Source organism: Euprymna scolopes, chromosome 2 (assembly GCF_053919585.1).
Source record: "Euprymna scolopes isolate OS-2025 chromosome 2, ASM5391958v1, whole genome shotgun sequence".
Lineage (NCBI taxonomy): Eukaryota > Metazoa > Mollusca > Cephalopoda > Sepiida > Sepiolidae > Euprymna > Euprymna scolopes.
The window spans coordinates 16,613,134-16,635,154 of NC_136483.1; the positions used below are offsets into that span (position 1 = coordinate 16,613,134).

At 37.4% G+C, this 22,021-nt stretch overlaps 1 protein-coding gene across 1 annotated transcript in view; it reads right to left on the reverse strand.

Moving 5' to 3' along the window:
- Positions 1–22,021, reverse strand: part of LOC145289182 (cilia- and flagella-associated protein 337-like) — a 1,233,457-nt gene that overhangs the window by 557,188 nt on the left and 654,248 nt on the right. Inside the window, exon 19 of the mRNA XM_080136389.1 lies at positions 9,147–9,320. Coding sequence (XP_079992515.1) covers positions 9,147–9,320 — 174 coding nt within the window. The remainder of the gene's footprint in view (positions 1–9,146; positions 9,321–22,021) is intronic.

Consider the following 22,021-nt stretch of genomic DNA (forward strand, 5'->3'; position numbering starts at 1 on the left):
ATTTATTATATGTAATAATGTTATTTATTATATGTAATAATGTTATTTATTATATGTAATAATGTTATTTATTATATGTAGCAAATGTTATTTATTATATGTAGCAAATGTTATTTATTATATGTAGCAAATGTTATTTATTATATGTAATAATGTTATTTATTATATGTAATAATGTTATTTATTATATGTAATAATGTTATTTATTATATGTAAAAATGTTATTTATTATATGTAACAAATGTTATTTATTATATGTAAGAGTGTTATTTATTATATGTAATAATGTTATTTCTTATATGTAATAATGTTATTTATTATATGTAATAATGTTATTTATTATATGTAGCAAATGTTATTTATTATAGGTAGCAAATGTTATTTATTATATGTAGGAAATGTTATTTATTATATGTAATAAATGTTATTTATTATATGTAATAATGTTATTTATTATATGTAATAATGTTATTTATTATATGTAATAATGTTATTTATTATATGTAATAATGTTATTTATTATATGTAGCAAATGTTATTTATTATATGTAATAATGTTATTTATTATATGTAATAATGTTATTTATTATATGTAGCAAATGTTATTTATTATATGTAATAATGTTATTTATTATGTAATAATGTTATTTATTATATGTAGCAAATGTTATTTATTATATGTAATAATGTTTAATTTTTTATATGTAATAATGTTGTTTATTATATGTAATAATGTTATTTATTATATGTAATAAAGTTATTTATTATATGTAGCAAATGTTATTTATTATATGTAATAATGTTTAATTTTTTTATATGTAATAATGTTATTTATTATATGTAATACTGTTATTTATTATATGTAATAATGTAATTTATTATATGTAGCAAATGTTATTTATTATATGTAACAAATGTTATTTATTATATGTAATAATGTTATTTATTATAGGTAATAATGCTATTTATTATATGTAATAATGCTATTTATAATATGTAATAATGTTATTTATTATATGTAGCAAATGTTATTTATTATATGTAGCAAATGTTATTTATTATATGTAATAATGTTATTTATTATATGTAATAATGCTATTTATTATATGTAGCAAATGTTATTTATTATATGTAAAAATGTTATTTATTATATGTAGCAAATGTTATTTAGTATATGTAATAGTGTTATTTATTATATGTAATAAATGTTATTTAGTATATGTAATAGTGTTATTTATTATATGTAATAAATGTTATTTATTATATGTAATAATGTTATTTATTATATCTAATAATGTTATTTATTATATGTAATAATGTTATTTATTATATGTAATAATGTTATTTATTATTTGTAAAAATGTTATTTATTATATGTAACAAATGTTATTTATTATATGTAATAATGTTATTTATTATATGTAATAATGTTCTTTATTATATGTAATAATGTTATTTATTATATGTAATAATGTTATTTATTATATGTAGCAAATGTTATTTATTATATGTAATAATGTTATTTATTATATGTAATAATGTTATTTATTATATGTAGCAAATGTTATTTATTATATGTAATAATGTTTAATTTTTTATATGTAATAATGTTGTTTATTATATGTAATAATGGTATTTATTATATGTAATAATGTTATTTATTATATGTAGCAAATGTTATTTATTATATGTAATAATGTTTAATTTTTTATATGTAATAATGTTTTTTATTATATGTAATAATGTTATTTATTATATGTAATAATGTTATTTATTATATGTGATAATGTTATTTATTATATGTAGCAAATGTTATTTATTATATGTAACAAATGTTATTTATTATATGTTACAAATGTTATTTATTATATGTAATAATGTTATTTATTATATGTAATAATGCTATTTATTATATGTAATAATGCTATTTATTATATGTAGCAAATGTTATTTATTATATGTAATAATGTTATTTATTATATGTAATAATGTTATTTATTATATGTAATAATGTTATTATATGTAATAATGTTATTTATTATATGTAATAATGTTATTTATTATATGTAATAATGTTTTTTATTATATGTAGCAAATGTTATTTATTATATGTAACAAATGTTATTTATTATATGTAATAATGTTATTTCTTATATGTAATAATGCTATTTATTATATGTAATAATGCTATTTATTATATGTAATAATGTTATTTATTATATGTAGCAAATATTATTTATTATATGTAATAATGTTATTTATTATATGTAATAATGTTATTTATTATATGTAATAATGTTATTTATTATATGTAATAATGTTATTTATTATATGTAATAATGTTGTTTATTATATGTAATAATGCTATTTATTATATGTAATAATGTTATTTATTATATGTAGCAAATGCTATTTATTATATGTAATAATGTTTAATTTTTTATCTCTATATAAATAAAATGAACTCATTTTTCACGTCTTATTTTGACATTAATAGGATTAAAAATCAAGATATTTCATGCAAATATAATATGCACAAACGGCAGAACAATATCTGAGGTGTGTTATAGGCTTATTATTTCTCAAATTCCTCGATAATCTTAGATTTCTATACTTTTTCTGCTGAGAAGTCACGGCCAAAATCGGTTAAGATCAATGGAAGTGGTAAAATATTTTCTCTCTAATAAATTCTTCCTCCCCCTGCCACCACTTAACACCGTTTGGGGATCGTTCACAAGGAACAGTTGAGAAGAGAACACCGGTTTGGCTTCGTAGTTCTTTCATGTGAAGTTATTTAAAATCACTAAACTAAGCTGCAGTGCTCTGTGGCGTAGTGGTTAGCGTGCTGGACAATTCACATTATATTTTCACGTTCGCGCCGACCTACCGTAGTCGTTTTTTTTTCCTAAACAACTGGAATGGACTTTTCTTGGTGGCAGAACTGTTAACGTTGCAGATGTTTTTTTGTTTTTTGTTTTTTTTCACACTTTATTTTCCTACTTTTACTTATGACTCCGGGTTTGATCCTTCCTACTTACCTACCATAACATTTTTTAAAACTCCCCCCCGTCCCGGAAACAAACACTCGGGCAACGCCGGGTACCCCCGCTAGTATGTAATAATGTTATTTATTATATGTAATAATGTTATTTATTATATGTAATAATGTTATTTATTATATGTAATAATGTTTAATTTTTGATCCTCCCCAACAAAAGGAGGGTGGACCTGTAAATTCACCCTTGTCCGTTCGTCCGTTCATCTGTCTGCATTTTTCTCAATAAATACACCTTGGAATTTTTTTGAAATTTTGCACAAACATTAAACATGATATGAGTAAAAAAAGTAACAGAATGGATTTTCCAAGAAAACTCCGGTTGCGCCCCTAGGGGTGTCTTTTGGGTTAAAATGGCTAAAGCTGACATTTTGTGCTTATTAAAAAAAAAAAAAACTGATGTCTTGGATTTTTATAAAACTTTCTGAAAAATTGTAACTAACTGATTTTGTTTTGTTTGCCTATATTTCGTGATAACTCTTGGGTGTGCCCCAGGGGCTCTTTTAGGGCTAATAAAAACGCTCCATTTTTGGAACTATTTTACCATATTCGTCCAAAATTTTCTGTGTATGTTTATTTAGCAGTTTTTCATGGTGTTAACTCAAATTTAAATATGGTAAGGCCTTGGGGATTTTGGGGGCTAAATGAAGTGGGGGTGGGGCAAATGATGGACTTAGTCATTTCTTTTTTTGCATGGTGCAGAACTCAAATTTACATATGTTAAGGCCTACAACTGCACCCTTCATTCATTTTCACCAGGATTTGATATCCCCTGGAGACTTTTGTGGGTAAATGGTGGGGAGGGGGGGGCAAATGTTGAACTTAGTTATTTTTTTATGCCTCATTCACTGTGCATGCTTCACTTTTTTTTCTCATGTTCACTCCAAACAAAGCAACATGAAACATAAGGGGCTACTGTGAATTAGGGACCAGGTTTATAGGAACACTTTGTTCACTTTACATTTAAACTCTTCATATTAATATAGTTGGTGGAACAGTTGGCGGAACAGGAAACATAGACGAAATTCCAAAGTCTATCAGTTAAATGGAAGAAACTATTAGACTAGAAAACTTTCCAGCATCGATCGACTTCTACTGCAGAGACATGGAATTTTATTGCTCATTAGATTTGTTGAGAGTATTTATGTCCCAGAAGAACCAGTGCTATTAGTTTGCTGGAGCACATTCCATTAAAGTACTTGTAAAACAAGCACAAGGATGCAACACTGCAGCAATGGGAGATTGATTTTACAGTGAGGTACCTATCATATTGCACACTCTTTTTTGGATTCTATCTAATAGAGAAGGCTTCAATCCAGATATAGACAAATATTAGTTAATGATACTACGCTTTAAGAATAAAAATAACTGCATAGTTTTAATAAAAAATACAAATAAGCATAAAAAAAAAAAAAACTAATAAAAACATTAGGTGATTTCAACGGGATATTACATGGCAAAAATATATTTCATCTCTTTATCAAATTCCATGTTGCTTAAAACAAAAAGTGGAGATTAAAAAGTCATTGGGAGCGTATGATATAGATGATATCAAGATGACACAAAGATTGTGCATGCTGTTTTCTAAAAAAATTAATTCCTCTGTGTGTGTATGTATATATGTATATATATATATATTTGCTTACCGTTTTTTGGGAAAGAATTTGTTGAATAAAATTTATCATTTTTAATATATATATATATATATATACACACGAGGGGCGTGCAATAAGTAATACCCTGACCTACTTCCAGTTGTCTGATCTAGCTGAAATTTTGCATGTGCAATGATTTATATCTCTACGGGTTATGTGGCAGATTACAGCTCTGAACTAATTGTGGTTTCTGTTTTACAGGTGTTTGAACTGATTCAGGTGTGAAATGGAGCCTGTTGAATGTCGAGCAGTGATCCGGTTTTTGTATTTGAAAGGATGCACACCACAGGAGACTTTTGATGAAATGAAAGAAACTTATGGTGATAATGCCCCATCATATGACCTTGTAAAACGCTGGCAACCAAAACAAATTTTATGGAAATCATGAATTTTTTCTTTTTTTTGTACTTGAGAGTCACCACTTATCAAAACCCGCAGGCCATTCGAGGATAAGGGTTAGGTATTGTAATGTGGTATTGTAGTAATCATTAATGGTGTAAATTGGGTAGAATTTGATTATTTATGTGGACGGCTCAACAAGAACTTGTTTACATTGAATTTGAAGGCTACTATGCTGTATTCAATTGGGAAGTAAGCCAGTGGAACACTGTTCCACATATGGGCAGTCCTGAGAAAAAGCTTTGTTCATGGAATCTGCATTTAGATTTAGGCACAGATAGAGAGTGGGGGAATTTGTATATAGTGGTTGTAGCTAGTCGTGTGTTTTTTGTGAAAGTTTGGCAAGGGGGCACCATAGATTGGAGTTTAGTGGATCCTGTGCCATGAAAATAACAATAACGCAGAGACAGGTTCGCAATGTTTCTTCTGTGGGAAAAAGGTTGCAGCAAAGAGAAAATGGTATCACCTACTACGTTTCGAAGCCGGTTTTGAACTCTATAAAGATTATATAAGGCATGCCGAGCAATTCCTGCCTAGATGTGGCAGCAGTACTCTATCTTAGAGTGTATATGACTCTTATACAGATAGAGGATTGTGTACGAGCCCTTTTCTAGTCTCACACAAAAACATGCGTTCACATCTCAAGCCATTTTTCTTGTCATACACATACGTGCACACAAACATGTACACACACGTAGATATATTCACGTTCACGTACATACATTCACATTCACGTGCATACACACACACGCAAATGTGCACACATACGCGCACACGTACGCACACATGGGCAACGTCACTTCCCCTTTAAAGGAAATCCACACATGCGCAAAAGACCACCGGAAACAACTATAAAGCAAGAGACCTGAGCTGTTTCTGCCCCTTTTCAATTCGGCTTCTGACCTGAGAGGCCGACGGACCAACCAGTCCCTTTCAGGGTGCGCGCCTCACGCCACCTGCTACTGCGTGGGGCAAGAGTCAACAGACAGTACGTACACCTTACACACTTTCTATCTCCTTGGCCTGGATTGACTTTCCCACTCTCTCTTTCTCTCCCTACAACAATAGACTTTCCCTCTCACCAGCTAACAGCGAGAGACGCATGCCAAACTGGATTGACTTTCTCTCTTTCTCTCTCTACAACAATAGACTTTCCTTCTCACCAGTTAACAGCAAGAGACGCACGCCAAACTAAACACATGCTGTACCCTTTCATTTAATTTGTTTCTTCACAAAATAAATCCTAGTTCGTTTATTTCAAATTAATGCATTGTTCGTTTCTTCCTCAAAGCAATTCATTTTTCCTTTCTCAATTCAATTCATTTCTCATATTTTGTACGACTGGGGGATATATATAATATATCCACAGGTCCCACTACAATTGCATCAGCAGTAAGATACCTACTGGAGTGGTAGAGTGATCCAACCATTTTTACAGCGATCTTGGTAACAGATTTGATGTATGTGTTCCATTTCAGATCAGGAGTGAAGGTCATTTCAAGAAGGTCAGTCAAGTGTTACTCATGAACATCCTTTAAAATATTTGACATTCCCGTCCACTCATTCAATATGTTACAATTTTATTGAATGAATGATGAAAACAATAGACTGTTTTTTTTTATATTTATGGAAACGATTGTACAGATAAAGTTGTGCTACAAATTTCAAGTTAAAAAATAGTACATGCCACATAAGATCTGTTTTGCTGTAAGAAAAGTTTCTTGATGCGAATCATGACCTTTGTTTCTCTAAATTAGACATAGTTTTCATATTTTATTATTATTGGTTATGAATGAAAAACAAAGAATTGTTACTTTAAAAATAAATTGTCCTTTTAACCCTCTTGTCTTGAGTATTATCATTCCTTTTTATATTCCAGCAATAGTTTGCTAACAGTGTTCGATTTTCCTTTAAAACGTTTCTCTATGACTGAAATATCCTGATGGAATCTCTCACAACGTTTATCACTAAGATTCTCTGCAAAATTCTCGTAAGTGAAAATTTTGCAAAAAACTGTATCTAATTTGAAAAATTGAAAGCCAGCAACGGATTTTCTGTGCCATTGTGCATATAAAAATGGTCACAGATGTCCTGTACTTTTTGAGTGTTGCACAGTGCTATTAATGCAGAAATAAAAATTATATAAAACAATCAAACGTGAATCTATTGCTGAGAGATGAATAATATATATTAAGCTATGAAAAATTTATTTTCAGGTGAAGAGATGTCAAGCAACTTAGATTCAAAGACAGTCATATTTTACCAAATTACAGCCGTCAAACTCAGATGTGGTGAAGAGAGGGAGAGAGAAGGAAGAGATTATCTGACTTTTTTTCTTTTTACTCACGTTCACCTTTAACAAAGCATTCGCCACTTGGACGTAAGAGGCTACAATTTGGGATCATGCTTAAGAAATATTAACAAGATGTTAGTTCACGTTACATTTAAACTTATGCATATAAGTAGAAGCAGGTAGCAGGAAAGGAATTCCAAAATCTAGCTATTCGAGGGAAGAAACTATTAGAGTATAGAGCTTTCTGGTATTTAAGGACCTCAACAGTTAAGAGGTGTGATTTTGTTGTTAAGTGGGTTTGTCAGGGATATATATGTCGAGGGGGCACAAGTGCAATGAGTTCATCAGAGCACATTCTTTTAAAATATTTGTAAACCAGGCACAGAGATGCAACATTGCAGTGATGGGACAGGGGTTGGAACTTAGTTGACAAAGTGAGACGTATTGGATCGAAGACTCTTTTTTGGACACTATCCAAGAAGGAGAGGCTGTTTATAGGAGTTTTCTCACCATACACAAAAACTTTATGGCTAATTCATTGATTACCCTCAGATGACTGTAGTTAAGCAATATTGAACCTGATTAGAGGTCTGATGAGTGACCACTTTGGAATATCATGTAAGCAAATACTAAGGTTTATTACTGGATACGTGTCTTGCTAGGCATATCAGCGGTGACAGACTAATCTCATATCACAGAGATTGTACAGACCATTTGTTCTGCTTAATGTGATAAGAACACAAATGGATATCTGTCTTATTAGCTTTTATGCTAATATGCCAAAGTGAGCTCTTTCCTACACCAGCAAAAGATGTACTATAGGTACTTTTGTCTCATTAGAATAAACGCAGCATGTTCATGTTTCTGCTCCATAGATCACCATACCAGACGAGATAATAACTATGACTGCCATATCCAGGTTTAAAGAGGCCTTCGACTAATATTCCGACACTTTATAGACGTATACATTTTGTGGTTGTCCTTTTACATGGCTTGTTTATTTTTGTAATAAATTTGATTTGAAATCAGTAAGAAGTCAGTTGATGGCAAAAATCATGGAAACCTAAACTTTATCTCTACAGCCTGCAAATAATGATGGCTCATTTTTGAATGAATTAACATTTGACACAAATTCTCTTCTCTAAAATGTAAAAAACAAAACTTACTAAAAATATTTGTTCAATAAATTTTAATAATAATTAATAATAATGAACTGAACAAAGAGTTTGAAAAAAAAAAATGACTAACAAAAATTTTAAAGCTGCAATAAAACCAAATGTAAGCATTGCTCCTATGAGCCTTCAAAATCAACAAAGTCGATGCCATTTCTGAAATGTTGACTCGTTCAGTGCAGTTCTAGGATACTACTCTCCCAGGCTTTACCCTCTCTCTTTGAGAAGGGGTTAGTTTTACTATTCGGCTCAAGCACTGAAGAATGTCAACGGGGCTGCACAGGTAATTTTTTGCAGCTTAGTGTGCTCCTCCCCTGGGGCATTGGCCCTTTCAATCCTGCTTTCACATTGTGGAAGAGAGATAAATGCCCAACATGTGAAAACATTTTATGAGACTAGTTACATGATTATATGGTTGCATGTAAGAATTCTTGTAACAAAAATATGCATGTTTACTTGAAAAAAACATTTTTAGGTTAAAAACAAAAGAATTAAAAAACTGATCAAAAACTTATAAGGTTTTTATGGTTATTACAATTTTTAATAAATTGAGTATAAAATTTGAAACATACCTCGGAAAGAAAACTGTTTTCCATTTGATGACTATTAGTTTTGGATTGTTGTCTTAAATATTTGATCACTTTCTCTGATTTTGTGTCCCATAGAAATATTTCCCCGTTGTATGCACCAGTGATGAGCAGATTTGGGGAGGAAAATGCCAATGAAAGAATATCATCTGTGTGATTCTGGTTAAAAAAAAGTGAAAGAAAATGTTTAAAAAAAAAAAAAAAAATTTTATATTATTAATAATAATAATAACAACAATTTTGATTAATGTAGATTTCGTATTTATTATTATATTATATTGGACCCAATATATAGTAATGATTTAAAAAGTTAAAAATGACTCATGTGCCACCATCGAGAATTGAAACCATAACGTTTACCTTACGATTTACTTTTTCCTTTGATGTTAATGCCTGAGCTATGAAGACATGTTTGCTGCAACGCTAAAAATTAAAACATGAACCAATAGCTATTGCGTTACGCATGGATATTCACCTGGCAGATTCTATTTTGTTCGACCTTCACCTAGCAAATTCCATTTCTTTAATTTTCATACTTTTGCACCGATTTGCCCCGGCTAAAACCCAAATATAAAATGTCGCATGGGTTTGAATACCCTATATATTAAGTTTCATGTCTGTGAACCAAAACCTGATAGAGGAGTTTGGTAGGCAAATTTTTTAAACAAATATATATATGTGCATACATAAATATATATATAGAAAGAGCTTTGTGTTTACTATAACCTGCCGTATATTCCGGCATATAAGGTGATCGTCAGATAAGACGTGATACAAAATTGAAGCGGATTTTAATAAATTTATCATATATCGGTTGTATAAGACGACTACTAAATCACGAAGCCATGTTTGTTTAGCATAGATTAGAGATTGCAACACCCGGTATCTTATGAAATATTGTTTTTTAAGATGATTTTTTAACTTTAAGGGTCGTCTTATACGCCGAAGTATACAGTAATTACACAAGTATAAATCATGTAGAATATCTGCACGAATATAATTACACGTCATAGTTAATTAAAGATGATCATCGAAAAAAACTAATAGGGAATTAATTAAAATGAATGTTTAAAAGAATATGCAAATTAGCTAGATCTTTAGCAGATAAATGTAATTCCACGATCTATATATAACAAAGCTGTATTTTCTTTTTAAATAAATAAAAAAAAGGTTTTTAATATGAATATCAATATACACAAAAAGTCTCTTGGCCTTCGGGACAAGATCAAAGTGTAGTATCTGTTCCGGCAGATGCTGCACTTAAGATAATTTGTACCAGTCAATGGAGGGGAGACCCTCTATACTGGGACAATTATTATTTTTGGTAACCAGAGTGACCCCTTTTAGGGGAGCTGGTTTTTACCTCACATTAAAAACGGCCTTGTGCCTAATTTGCTCAGTGGGGGAGCAAATAAATACCATCTGTTCTGATACCTACATCGTGCAAGGCAGTGCTGTTCTGGCGACACATTCTCGTGCCCGGAACACCTGACAAGCTTTTTGGGTCGCGTTCTGTCCGCACCCCCACTTTGTCTGTCTTTCTCTGCTCTCCCCCCTCCCCCACGGGGGGGGGATCCGAGCTGATAATTTACGACCTTCCCGCGAGGGAGGGTCGGATACACCTTCTCTCTTCCCTCCACTAACTTCCCACTCCCTCTCTCAGTTCTATCTCCCCTCTTGCCGCCTTTTGGCGCCACCTCTTTTTGGCGCCAAAGTCGGCTCCCCACTTTGGACGCTGATTCCACGTCACTTTTTTCAGTGAATTTTTTTAAAAGAGGGACCCAAAACGGACACCCCCAGCCCGGGGGCCACCAATATGGATACCCTCAGCCAGGGGCTATTGCTCCCCAAGAGGACGAATCCCCAACAGGAGAAAAAACAACTGCTGATGGGGCGTACCGTCCGGGTATGACACCATTGGACGCTCCCCAGAAGGGGGAAAATTTAACAACAGCTCCCCCCGAGGGCGACTCCCCCCAAAGGGGAGCAAAACCAAAATCGGTCGTAGCATCTCACTCCAACCACAAAAAGGAGGAGGTGCCAGACCAAAAGGACAATAAAGGGGACAGCGCTCCCCAGGAGGGCTGCTCTCCCAAAAGGGGAGCAGATCAAGAAAATGAGGGGGCATACCGCCTGGACCTCACAAACGAGGAAGGGGCAGATGGCCTCAAAGTAAACAAAAAAGATCATGCTCCCCAAGAGGCCGACTCCCCAAAACGGGAAGCTGCTCCCGAAAAAGACACTAAAAATGGAGCCGCCGACCAAAAATGTGACACTCCCACAAAAGGACTGACCAAGACATCTGGGGAGGCAGGAAGCGTCGCCAATAAACAGGCAGGGGCGACCTCCATAAAAGACCAAAAACGGTCTAACCCCACTAAAGACCCCATACCAACACCAACAAGAGGGTCTGCGTGGGGGAAGACCGTAGAAAAACAACTGTCCCCTCAAGAGTATAAAGACCTGTACCTGACAAAGTACAGACAATACATAGAGGGGGCGGATATAAAACCCATACCAGGTGCCTGGGAGGCAATTGAGGGCAGAGTCCTGTCCTTTGCCATTTCTGATATACCGGAAAACCGCCTCCTAGGGATGAAGAAGGAAGACATGGCGGGGCTCCTCCACAAACTTAACATCCCAGTACTATACCTGTACCAGAGGAGCTTCGCTGTGTGGGACATCCTCCTACCCACCAAGGATGATGCGGAGAGACTCTCCCTCCAAGAAATAAAGCATGGGAGAGTCAAACTAATACCTGAATACCAGGGCAAGAGAAGGACTCGGGTGCAGGTATTTAATGTGCCAACCCAAATACCTGCGGAAGTATTAGGAAGCCTTTTCAGCCAGTACGGTGAGGTAGAACAGGTGACCCCAGTACGGTCAAAAACTGGGACTCACCTGGGCTGCTACACAATAGCAATGAGGCTGAAGAGGGAGGGTGTTTGAGCAATACCACCGCTGCTGACATACAAAGACGCCAGCATAACGGTAGTGGTGGAGGGCCGTCGTCCACACTGTTGGTTCTGCCAAAAGCAGGGCCACATGGCTAGGAGTTGCCCCCAAAGGGTAACCCCTAATCAAACAACCCAAAAGGCGGTCACAACCCCTGAAACAACGCCCGCACCAAAACAGGCGGCAACAACCCCTGCAACTGCAGCACCAACCCCAGCTTCAAGGAAAACCCAAACCACCCAGGAGGCCAAGGGGGAAGAATGGAGCACGGTAGTGAGACAAAAGCGGAAACACATAATCCCTTCTGCCACCGTCCCACCACCAGCCCAAAAATCGAGGCAGGAGCCTCTGCAAATGCAGCAACAACAACAGCCACCGCAGCCAATGCCGCGGAAACAACTGCAGCAACAACTACTGCAGCAGCAAAATCAGCAAGTGCAGCAGAAGCAGCAGCAGCAACGACACCAGCAAGAGCAGCAACAACAAAAACAGCTGCAGCAGCAAATAGAGGAGCAGACACAACCAACGGTCCCCACACCAATCGAGACGGGGATCAAGCGGAGAAAAGACTACTCCTCTGAGGATGAATCCGCAAGTAAGAGGGAGAGGAACTCAACCTCACCTCTCCCCGGTTCATTCGAAAGAATAAAAAAGAAAAGCAAAAGAAGAAAAGAGGAAGAAAAGGTGGCCCCCACTCCCTGTGAACATACACCACCCCTAACAACAAAATCCACTTCCACCCCCAAACCACACACCGCACCAACACCAGACACCGCACCAACACCAGACACCACACCAACACCAGACACCACACCAACACCAGACACCGCACCAACACCAACACCAGACACCGCACCAACACCAAACACCGCACCAACACCAGACACCACACCAACACCAGGCACCACACAAACACCCTTCTCTTGATGAACTGTCAAAACAATGCAAGGGAAGGGTCCCCGTGTTGGTCCATCTGTCACTCTACAGGGCCATAAAATTAATTTATCCTTTGGACGTCGGCGGCATTGCGAGAGAAGGTCAGGATATGAAAAACTTGACCACCTTGAGCATGGCACATAACGTCGGCGTCCTCTCCCCAGCTGACTTCGGAGCTGAGTGTGACACACCCTAAGGTAGGTACCATGGCTTTGAATTTGGCTAGTTTGAATGTGAGAGGCTTGAGATCACCGGGCCGGGTGGCTCGCCTTCCGGCACGACCTCTTGTCCCTGGGAGTGGATGTGGCTGCGATTCAGGAGACGCATTTCGTTTCCTCTGTGGACTGTCAGGTGCTGGCCAGAGATTTTGAGGTTTTCTCAGCATATGGCAGCCCGCGGGGGAAGGGAGTTTCCGTGCTGGTTAAACGTACCCTGTCAGCGACGGTCGATGTTGCCCATAGAGATGCGGCGGGCAGGCTGGTTGTGGCCGATGTTGCCGTAAAAGATTCTGTGTTTCGGGTGATCGCGGTTCATGCGCCCAGCACCGCTCGTGAGAGGGTCTCATTCTTCAGTCAGCTTGACACGTTTGTAGATTGTCGGAAGCGGGTAGTGCTAATAGGAGATTGGAACGCCATCTTAGACCCCGAGATAGATAAGGTAGGGGGCGATGCTAGAGGATCGGAGAGGTGCGAGTCCAGCCTGGCTGATCTGATGGCTAGATGCGGTCTGGTCGACAGGTTTCGGTTCGAGCATCCGGGGCGGGAGATGTGGACGTGGACCAATAGCGTTTCCTCCTATCCAAATACCTATTTGGACAGGATGTTAGTTAGGAGAGGCGAAGTAGACTTCTTATCTTGTCCCACGTTCACTTGGCTAGGCCAGACGGACCATAAATTAGTTATGGCCCAGCTGAAGCTAGGAAATAGGCCTAAGTTAGCGGGGTACTGGAAGTTAAACACCTCCCTTCTGGAGATACAAGACTTCCAAGATCAGTTAAGAGAATTGATTAAAAAGGCACTAGTGGGGGCGGTTACCGGGAGTAAATGGTGGTTAGGTCTCAAAGCCAAGATCAGAAGCTTCTCCGTCAAGTATGCCCAGCGCCTCGCACTAGATAAGGCCAAGAGGAAGAAGCAGCTAGAACAGAAACTAGCCCAGGCTACGGGGGAGGGTGATAGGGTTAGTCAGGAACTAGCTAAGCAGGACCTTCTACGCAAGACTAGCGAGCGTTACGAAGGCCAAGTAGTTAGAGCTAGGCTTAGAAAGATAGGCAACGAAGCAGTCAATTCTGATGCAGACGTGCACCGTGAGGTTTCTAGGCGTGGCTCGGACAAATATATTGTGAAAGTCAAACATCCGGATGGACGCACCCTGGAATCGACTCGGGAGATCTGCGAGGGGTTTCGAGAACATTTCGAGAAGCGTTTTACGCAGCAGCCCGATCTTCCGGTCCTTGAGTTTAGCGACTATTTGGCCGACTCTCCCCGCCTCGAGGCGGCTAGAGCGGCTGGTTGCGAGGGCCGGGTGACGGAGCGGGAGGTCTTTACTGCGCTGAAGCAGGTCAGCTGTGACAGATCGCCAGGACTTGATGGTCTGCCATACGAACTGTACTTGAGGCTGTCGCCCATGTTTCTGCCTCTTCTGATGGATATGTTCAACCATTGGTTTGCTCAGGGATCCATCCCAGGGCAGGTGACCAAGGGAGTGATCACATTGCTGAAGAAAGGTGACGGGCATGGAGGGGAAGAGTTAGACGACTACAGACCCATAACTCTGCTAAACACAGAGTTGAAGATTTTGGCCAAGGTCCTGTCGAATCGGCTGCAGGTTGTTATCGACGAGTTGGTTGAACCGGAACAGAACTACGCTGTGAAGGGGAGATCGATTCAGAACAACTTGCACCTGATCCGCACGATCCTAGAGGGGGGAATAGATGACGACACGGAAGCCGCGCTGATCAACTTAGATCAGTCCAAAGCTTTCGATAGGGTCAACCATCGTTTCCTGGCATCTGTCTTAGAGGCCGCCGGTTTTAAACCGGACTTTTGCAAGTGGATCTCCATAATGTATTGACAGCCCATGGCTGTCGTGCAAGTCAACGGAAAGCGCTCGAAACCCTTTGTTATCTCTCGGTCGGTTCGTCAGGGTTGTCCGCTGTCACCCCTGCTTTATCTCCTGGCTTTGGAGCCTCTTCTCCGCAAGCTGAGACATGGGGAGGCAAATTCGGCCCTGCGCGGAATGGCTCTGCCTGGCGGCTCAGCTGCCAAGGTATCCGCGTTTGCCGATGATGTCACGATCTTCGTGTCGGGCTTCAGAGACATTGAGGTCGTGTCGGAGGCACTCACACAGTACGAAAGAATCACGGGGGCCAAGATAAACCGCAACAAGTCGGTAGGATTGCGGTTGGGCGCATGGAGTGGCAACGCAAACCTCCCTGCGCCCTTCAGCTGGACAGATGGCCCGGTCCGGATCCTCGGTATGTGGTTCGGACCGGGTCTCCAGCTTGACAAGAATTGGTTGGAGGTACGGTCAAAGGTGGAGGCTGCAGTCAATTCGTGGCTTCCTAGGAAACTTTCCTTAAAGGGTAGAGCTGAGGCGTGCGCCACTTACGTCTTTCCTCTCATCCTTTACCGACTGGCTGTACTTCCCCTGCCTGCACAACACCTAAAAGCTCTTGTCCAACTCTTGTCCTCGCTCCTTTGGGACAGAGGAAGACACTGGGTGAGCAGACAGGTCTGTATTCAACGTCCGTGTGAGGGAGGCTTGGGAATGCCGGACTTGAAGTGTCATCGAGATGCTGAGAGGCTGGCCTTCCTGAGCCACTATATGCAGGATGACCAACCGTGGCACCCCGTGGTTACTGCCGCCTTCCCCGACCTCGTTCTCGACCCTTCCATTGAGAGCCGTCGCAGGCCGCGGGGAGAATCTGCCTACATGAAAGAGTGCCGAGCCACGCTAAAACGACTACCAAGGTCCAGTGACCTTGTGACTGCTACCCGTAGGGAACTCCACAGGGATCTAGTGAAGGGAGCCGCTGACGACCCGCTATGCGTGCGTTTGGGGTGGCAGCAGAGTGAGATCCGCTCCGCGTGGAGCTGGGCGCCAGGTTCGAGTCATCTGAACAATTCGGAGTTCTCTCTGACCTGGCGATTGGCCCGAAATGCACTTCCACTCAACAACATACAATGCAGTTCCGGGTTTTTGGAGTCGCCTGATTGCCCCCGTTGTGGGACAACGGCCGTAGAAACTACGGATCACGCTTTCTTCGATTGCCGCGAACTCCGCCAGTACTGGTTGTATGTTAGCGGAGTGACGGCTCGCATCGATCCTGAGCATCCTCGCCCAATTACTGTATCCAATGTTGTGGACAACGTGAGGCCGCCGTGGGACCGGGAAAGACAAATGGTCTACGTTACGATCCTGGCCGTGGCGAGAATGGTGATTTGGACGTCGCGTCTGCAAGGTTGCTGGGGGGTGTTGTCTTTTTCTGATCAAGATCTGATCGCGTTCTTTAAACACCAACTACGGGTGAAGATCAGATGTGATAGAAGAAGGCTGCATCACGCGGCATTTGACAGAAGATGGATACATGTGGCAAGTCTGTGTGTACGAAGAGGAGCCAAATTTGAATACGTGTTCCCCGCCTAGGTGTGGAACGCGCAGTTCTGTAAAGTAAAATTAAACAAGTAGTCTCTCAGCTAGCTGAGTGTGTGTTCCATCCCTCCCAGATTAGGAAGCCTCCAAGATCCCCATCCCCTCTTACCTGCAATTTTTGTTTTCACCCCTTCCTCTAAATTTTACCCATCTTGGAGAAAAAGAAATACAAACTAACCTCCATCCCTTACCCACAAAAATTTTCTTTTCTCCATTCACCCCCCATCTAGAGGGCATCCCCACCTAGAGACTGACCCGCAGAAGCGAGGTTCCTTTTACAAACCTAGTGGAACGGGCAGTCTATCAACTAAACGGGGTTAGGAGGGTCCTACTAATCACCTTTTATTTTTCTTCCCCCGCCCTCGACAAAAATGAATTATTGTACCATTTTATTGTTATCTTTTTTTGTTTTTACACGTCAATAAAAAATGTTTTAAAAATTGGGAGTTACTAGGACGTCCCCCAATATGAAAGGGTGAATGCGGTATTATGGTGAAAGAAGATACTAGCTGGGAGAAACTTTTGACTTTGTTTAGTTCTGGAGTGACAAGGATGACCAACGACCCCCAAAATCTCCCCTTTTGAGTTGGCCATGTGCCTAAGTTTTTTGTTCATCGTTGATTTTGACTGTATTTTTTAACATGAATAAAAGATTTAATATCTCAATATACACAAAAAAAAAAAATGATACGAGTATAGAAGATAAAACACACATATCATATGACGCTTTAAAACGCGTAAATATCAAGGAGTATCTAATCACAAATCATTGCTGAATTCAATGTATTTATATGAAAATAAGTGTTTGAATATTTGATACACGTCTTTTGAAATGTGGATGCTAAAGACGATAGATTTTCTTTAAATTTCCTACCTAACTCTGTTCTATTTGTTTGGATTTTTTTCATAGTTGTAAATCAATGAACACTAACATCATTTTTGTTCATCAAAGTCGAACATCTAAAAAATTTAATTTCAGTGAGAAATAGAAACAGTAAATCGGAAGTGGAGAAGAATATTTCAGTATAAGTATATCTGGTTAAATTTGTACTTTTTGTTAGAATGATAAGATTTTCTTTGTTTTTTTAATAGTTAATGAATTTCTTCCATTACACGATTATTAAACTCCAAAGAACCCAAAGAAGTATCATTATGCTCCGAACATTCAACCTCTTTTGAAAAGTATCAAGTGGCGCTTACGTTGTTCTTCCACCGAACACGTCATATATATATATATATATATATATATATATATATATATATATAGTCATCCACATACAGTACTGTTTCGCTGTTTCACAGCTCATCAGTGCGGCTAGACAGGCAACTACCTCAAGCCAGGATTGAAACCCGACCGTTTGTACGGCAGTCAAGGCTCCTAACCATTACGCTATTGGCGGCTGCTTGAGCGAGTAGTGAGTTTAACGATGTTTTGACATCGTCCGAAATACCTCCGCTCGATTTGTTTACACAAAGAGCGTCGCTTATATGCTAATGGTAATTCGTGTTTCACTTCTCAATATGCTCAACTCAAGGTGAGGAGCATTATAGTCATCCACATACAGTACTGTTTCGCTGTTTCACAGCTCATCAGTGCGGCTAGACAGGCAACTACCTCAAACCAGGATTGAAACCCGACTGTTTGTACGGCAGTCAAGGCTCCTAACCTATATATATATATATATATATATATATATATATATATATATATATATATATATATATACAGGATGTCCGCAAAGTTACTATACAGTCTTATTGTTTTATTGTATTATATTTGTATTAATAGTGTATTTTCTGAGATTTTTATAAACATAAAGGTGTTGTCTTTTTATTTCTTTTGTTACAAATAAATATTTTAATACAATATCTTACTGTACTGTTAATATACTACAGGGTGTCTGTATAGTAACTTGTAAGACTGTATAGTAACTTTACGGACACCCTGTATATATATGCGCACACACATTTATATATTTTCAAAAATCTTGATACTGCACTTTTAAAAATAAAACAAAACCATTAATACCACTTATGTTTTCTAATATTTCAAGAAAATTCAGTTGAGAATCAGCTGAAGCTCCTCATGCCAAGTTCTTAAACATTTATCAAGAGTTATTTCAGCGTTTGACGATCAGGAATTTTGATTAAAGTTTGGATTGCTATTGTGTCCTTCCTCTCTTACAGTCCGTTGATTCAGATTGAAGGTGTTGTTTTTTTTTGCATGAGAAGAGATGGAGTATGCATGTTTGTTTCGTCCGCGTGTGCGTTTATATGTGTGTAAATGTATAAGTATGAAGAAATGTGTTGGCGCATTAGTGAACTTATTTTAACAATATGAGATAATTTATTTGTGTTCATTTCGGCTGGGGCTATGTGCGTTTATGTATGTGTAAGTAGTGTAGGCATGTGAAGATGTGCATGTGTATTAGTGTGTCTTTGTGTTAGTGAGATGGTGTAGTGAGTGAGTGAGTGAGTGTATTTGTTTAACGGCATTTAAACCTCTAAGAGTCATTTAATGCCAAAAAAGTTTTGTTGGTATAATAGATTTTCAGTTTCTTGTAAAAAATTTTTTAAGTTTCTTGAAAAAGTTTATCTTTTGGAGCAAGATGTTTTAGGTTTTCTGAAAAATTGTTTTAGTTGTAAGAGATTTGTTTTTCTAAACTGAATTTTACTTGTTTACTTTATAGGAGTTTGAATATGTTTGTTTCTTTTAAATAGTTTATGATTTGTTGGGGTTCCACTTCTTGGAACACTTTTCTAATGTTTGTTGTTTTAAAATATCTCTTCCGAGTGTGTTTGTGTTTTCTACATTCTGTCAGTAGATGTTTAATTGTTAGTTGTTGGTTGCAGAGTGTGCAATTTGGTGTTTGCTCCGCTTTGATTAGGTAGGAATGAGTTAATTTTGTATGTCCGATTCTTATTCGGTTTAGTACAATTTCTTCTCTTCTTCCTTTAAAAATTTTTTGTTTTTCGTTTTTAAGTATTGGTTGATGTTCATGCAATTTGTTTGCAGTGCATTTGTTCCATTCCTCTTGCCACATGTTTTCTATATATTCGTTGATTTTTCTTTTTAGGTCTGTGTGTGGTATTTTAATTTTTTCCATTTGGTGGTTTGTGGCTTCTTTAGCCAGTTTGTCTGCTTTTTCATTTCCTGGAATGCCGACATGACTTGGTATCCAGGCTATTATAATTTTTTTATTGTTTTTTTCGGTTATTTCATTGTACTCTTGTATAATTTCTGTGATAAAAGGGTGTTTAGATTTTACTTCAAGGGCCATGATACAGGATAGGGAGTCTGTATATATTATGGCTTTTTGTTCGTTGATGTCTTTGATGTGTTTGAGAGCTATTTTGATGGCCTGCAGTTCGGCTGTATATATTGAAGCCTCGTTGGGCAGTCTTATTTGATATTGATTTTGTCCATCTGTGCATGCTGCGCTTGTTCCGTCTATAGTTTTAGACCCATCGGTGTATATTTCTATGTATTCTGCATATTTTTCTCTTAGTTCTCCGAAGTTGCTTCTGTTTGTTATATTATTTGTAATGTTTTTCTTTTAAGTAGTAAGTGTTATGTCGGTTTCTGGTTTGTGTAATGTCCATGGGGGTCTGTCGTTTGTTTTCTGAGTAATTATATTGTCGGGGTTTTCATTGATTTGATGTATTATTTCTTTAATTCTGTGTCCAAAGGAGGGTATACTTTTTGGTTTCCTTGAATAAGAGTTTGTACATTGTAAGTTGAAGGTAGTTTTGTATGTTGGGTTTTCGGGGTTGGTTTGTAGTTTTATTGCGTATTGTAACGCTAGTTTTTTCCATCTTAAGTGCAGGGGTAGTTCTTGGGCTTCTACGTGAAGGCTTTCCATTGGAGAAGTTCGGTAGGCTCCCAGGCTAAGTCTTAAACTTTGATTCTGTATTTTTAGTAGTTTGTTTTTGTAGGATTTGTAAGTAGAGCTGTATATGGCACAACCATAATCCAGTTTGGATCTGATATGTGAGCGATATATTTTGAGCATTGTAGCTTTATCTGCTCCCCAGTCTAGTTTTGATACTATTTTTAAGATATTTATTGCTTTTAAGCATTTTTGTTTTAATTTGTCAATGTGCTCCTTGAAGTTTAGTTTGTTGTCTAAAATGATCCCTAGAAATTTGGTGTGTTATACTACTGGTATTAGTTGTCCATCTAGTTTGAGCTGTGGGTCAAGGTGGTAATTTCGTTTCCTACAAAAGTGGATACATGTGGTTTTGCTTTTGGACATTTTGAATCCATTTTGGTTAACCCAAAGGTCTATTTTGTTAAGGCAATGTTGCATTTGTCTTTCAATAGTTGGCATATTTGGTGATGAGCAAGTTATTGAAAAGTCGTCAACAAATAGTGTTTTTTCGAACCCCATGTTAACATTTTCGATTATACCGTTGATTTTAATTAGAAAAAGGGTGGCAGATAGTACGCTACCCTGTGGTACACCTGTTTCTTGTGTGTGTTGATCTGATGTTGTATTTCCTAAGCATACTTTAAATGTTCTGTGGGATAGGAATTCTTGGATAAATTTTGCTAGGTTTCCTCTGATTCCCATATTATGAATATCTTTCAAGATTCCATATCTCCACGTGGTGTCATACGCCTTTTCGATATCAAAAAAGATTGAGACCACGTGGTGGTTTCTTATTAGACCGTTACGAATATATGTTTCTAGCCGAATAAGTTGGTCATTAGTACCTTGATTTTGTCTAAATCCGCTTTGGTGTGTAGAAATGAGGTTATATTTTTCTAAATGCCACATTAGTCTTGTATTGACCATCCTTTCTGTTGTTTTGCATATACAGCTTGTTAAGGTGATAGGACGATAATTGGTAGGGTTGGAGTGATCTTTTCCTGCTTTAGGAATTGGGATGATATTGGAGTCGAGCCAGTGTTTTGGAAAATTGTTAGTCCACCATATTTTGTTAATTATCTGTAAGAGAATGTTGAGAGATGTGTCTGGCATGTGTTTTAGAAATTGGTAGTGGATGTTGTCTGGACCGGTAGCTGTATCTTTACTTTTATGAATTGCATTTTTTAGTTCTGTTGTAGTGAAAGAGGTGTTATAGTATTCTTTGTTATTGGATGTGAAATTGAGTTTTTCTTTTTCTGCGTTGTTTTTGTATTTTTGGAATTTGGGGGAGTAGTGGTTGGATGATGAGTTTTGGCTGAATTTATTTGCGATTATGTTTGCTATTTCTTTTTTGTCTATAGTTTGTCTACCATTTGGTGTACTTATATTATTTATTGATGTTCCAAGTTTTTTTCCAGTTATTTTTCTTATTATTTCCCATGTTTT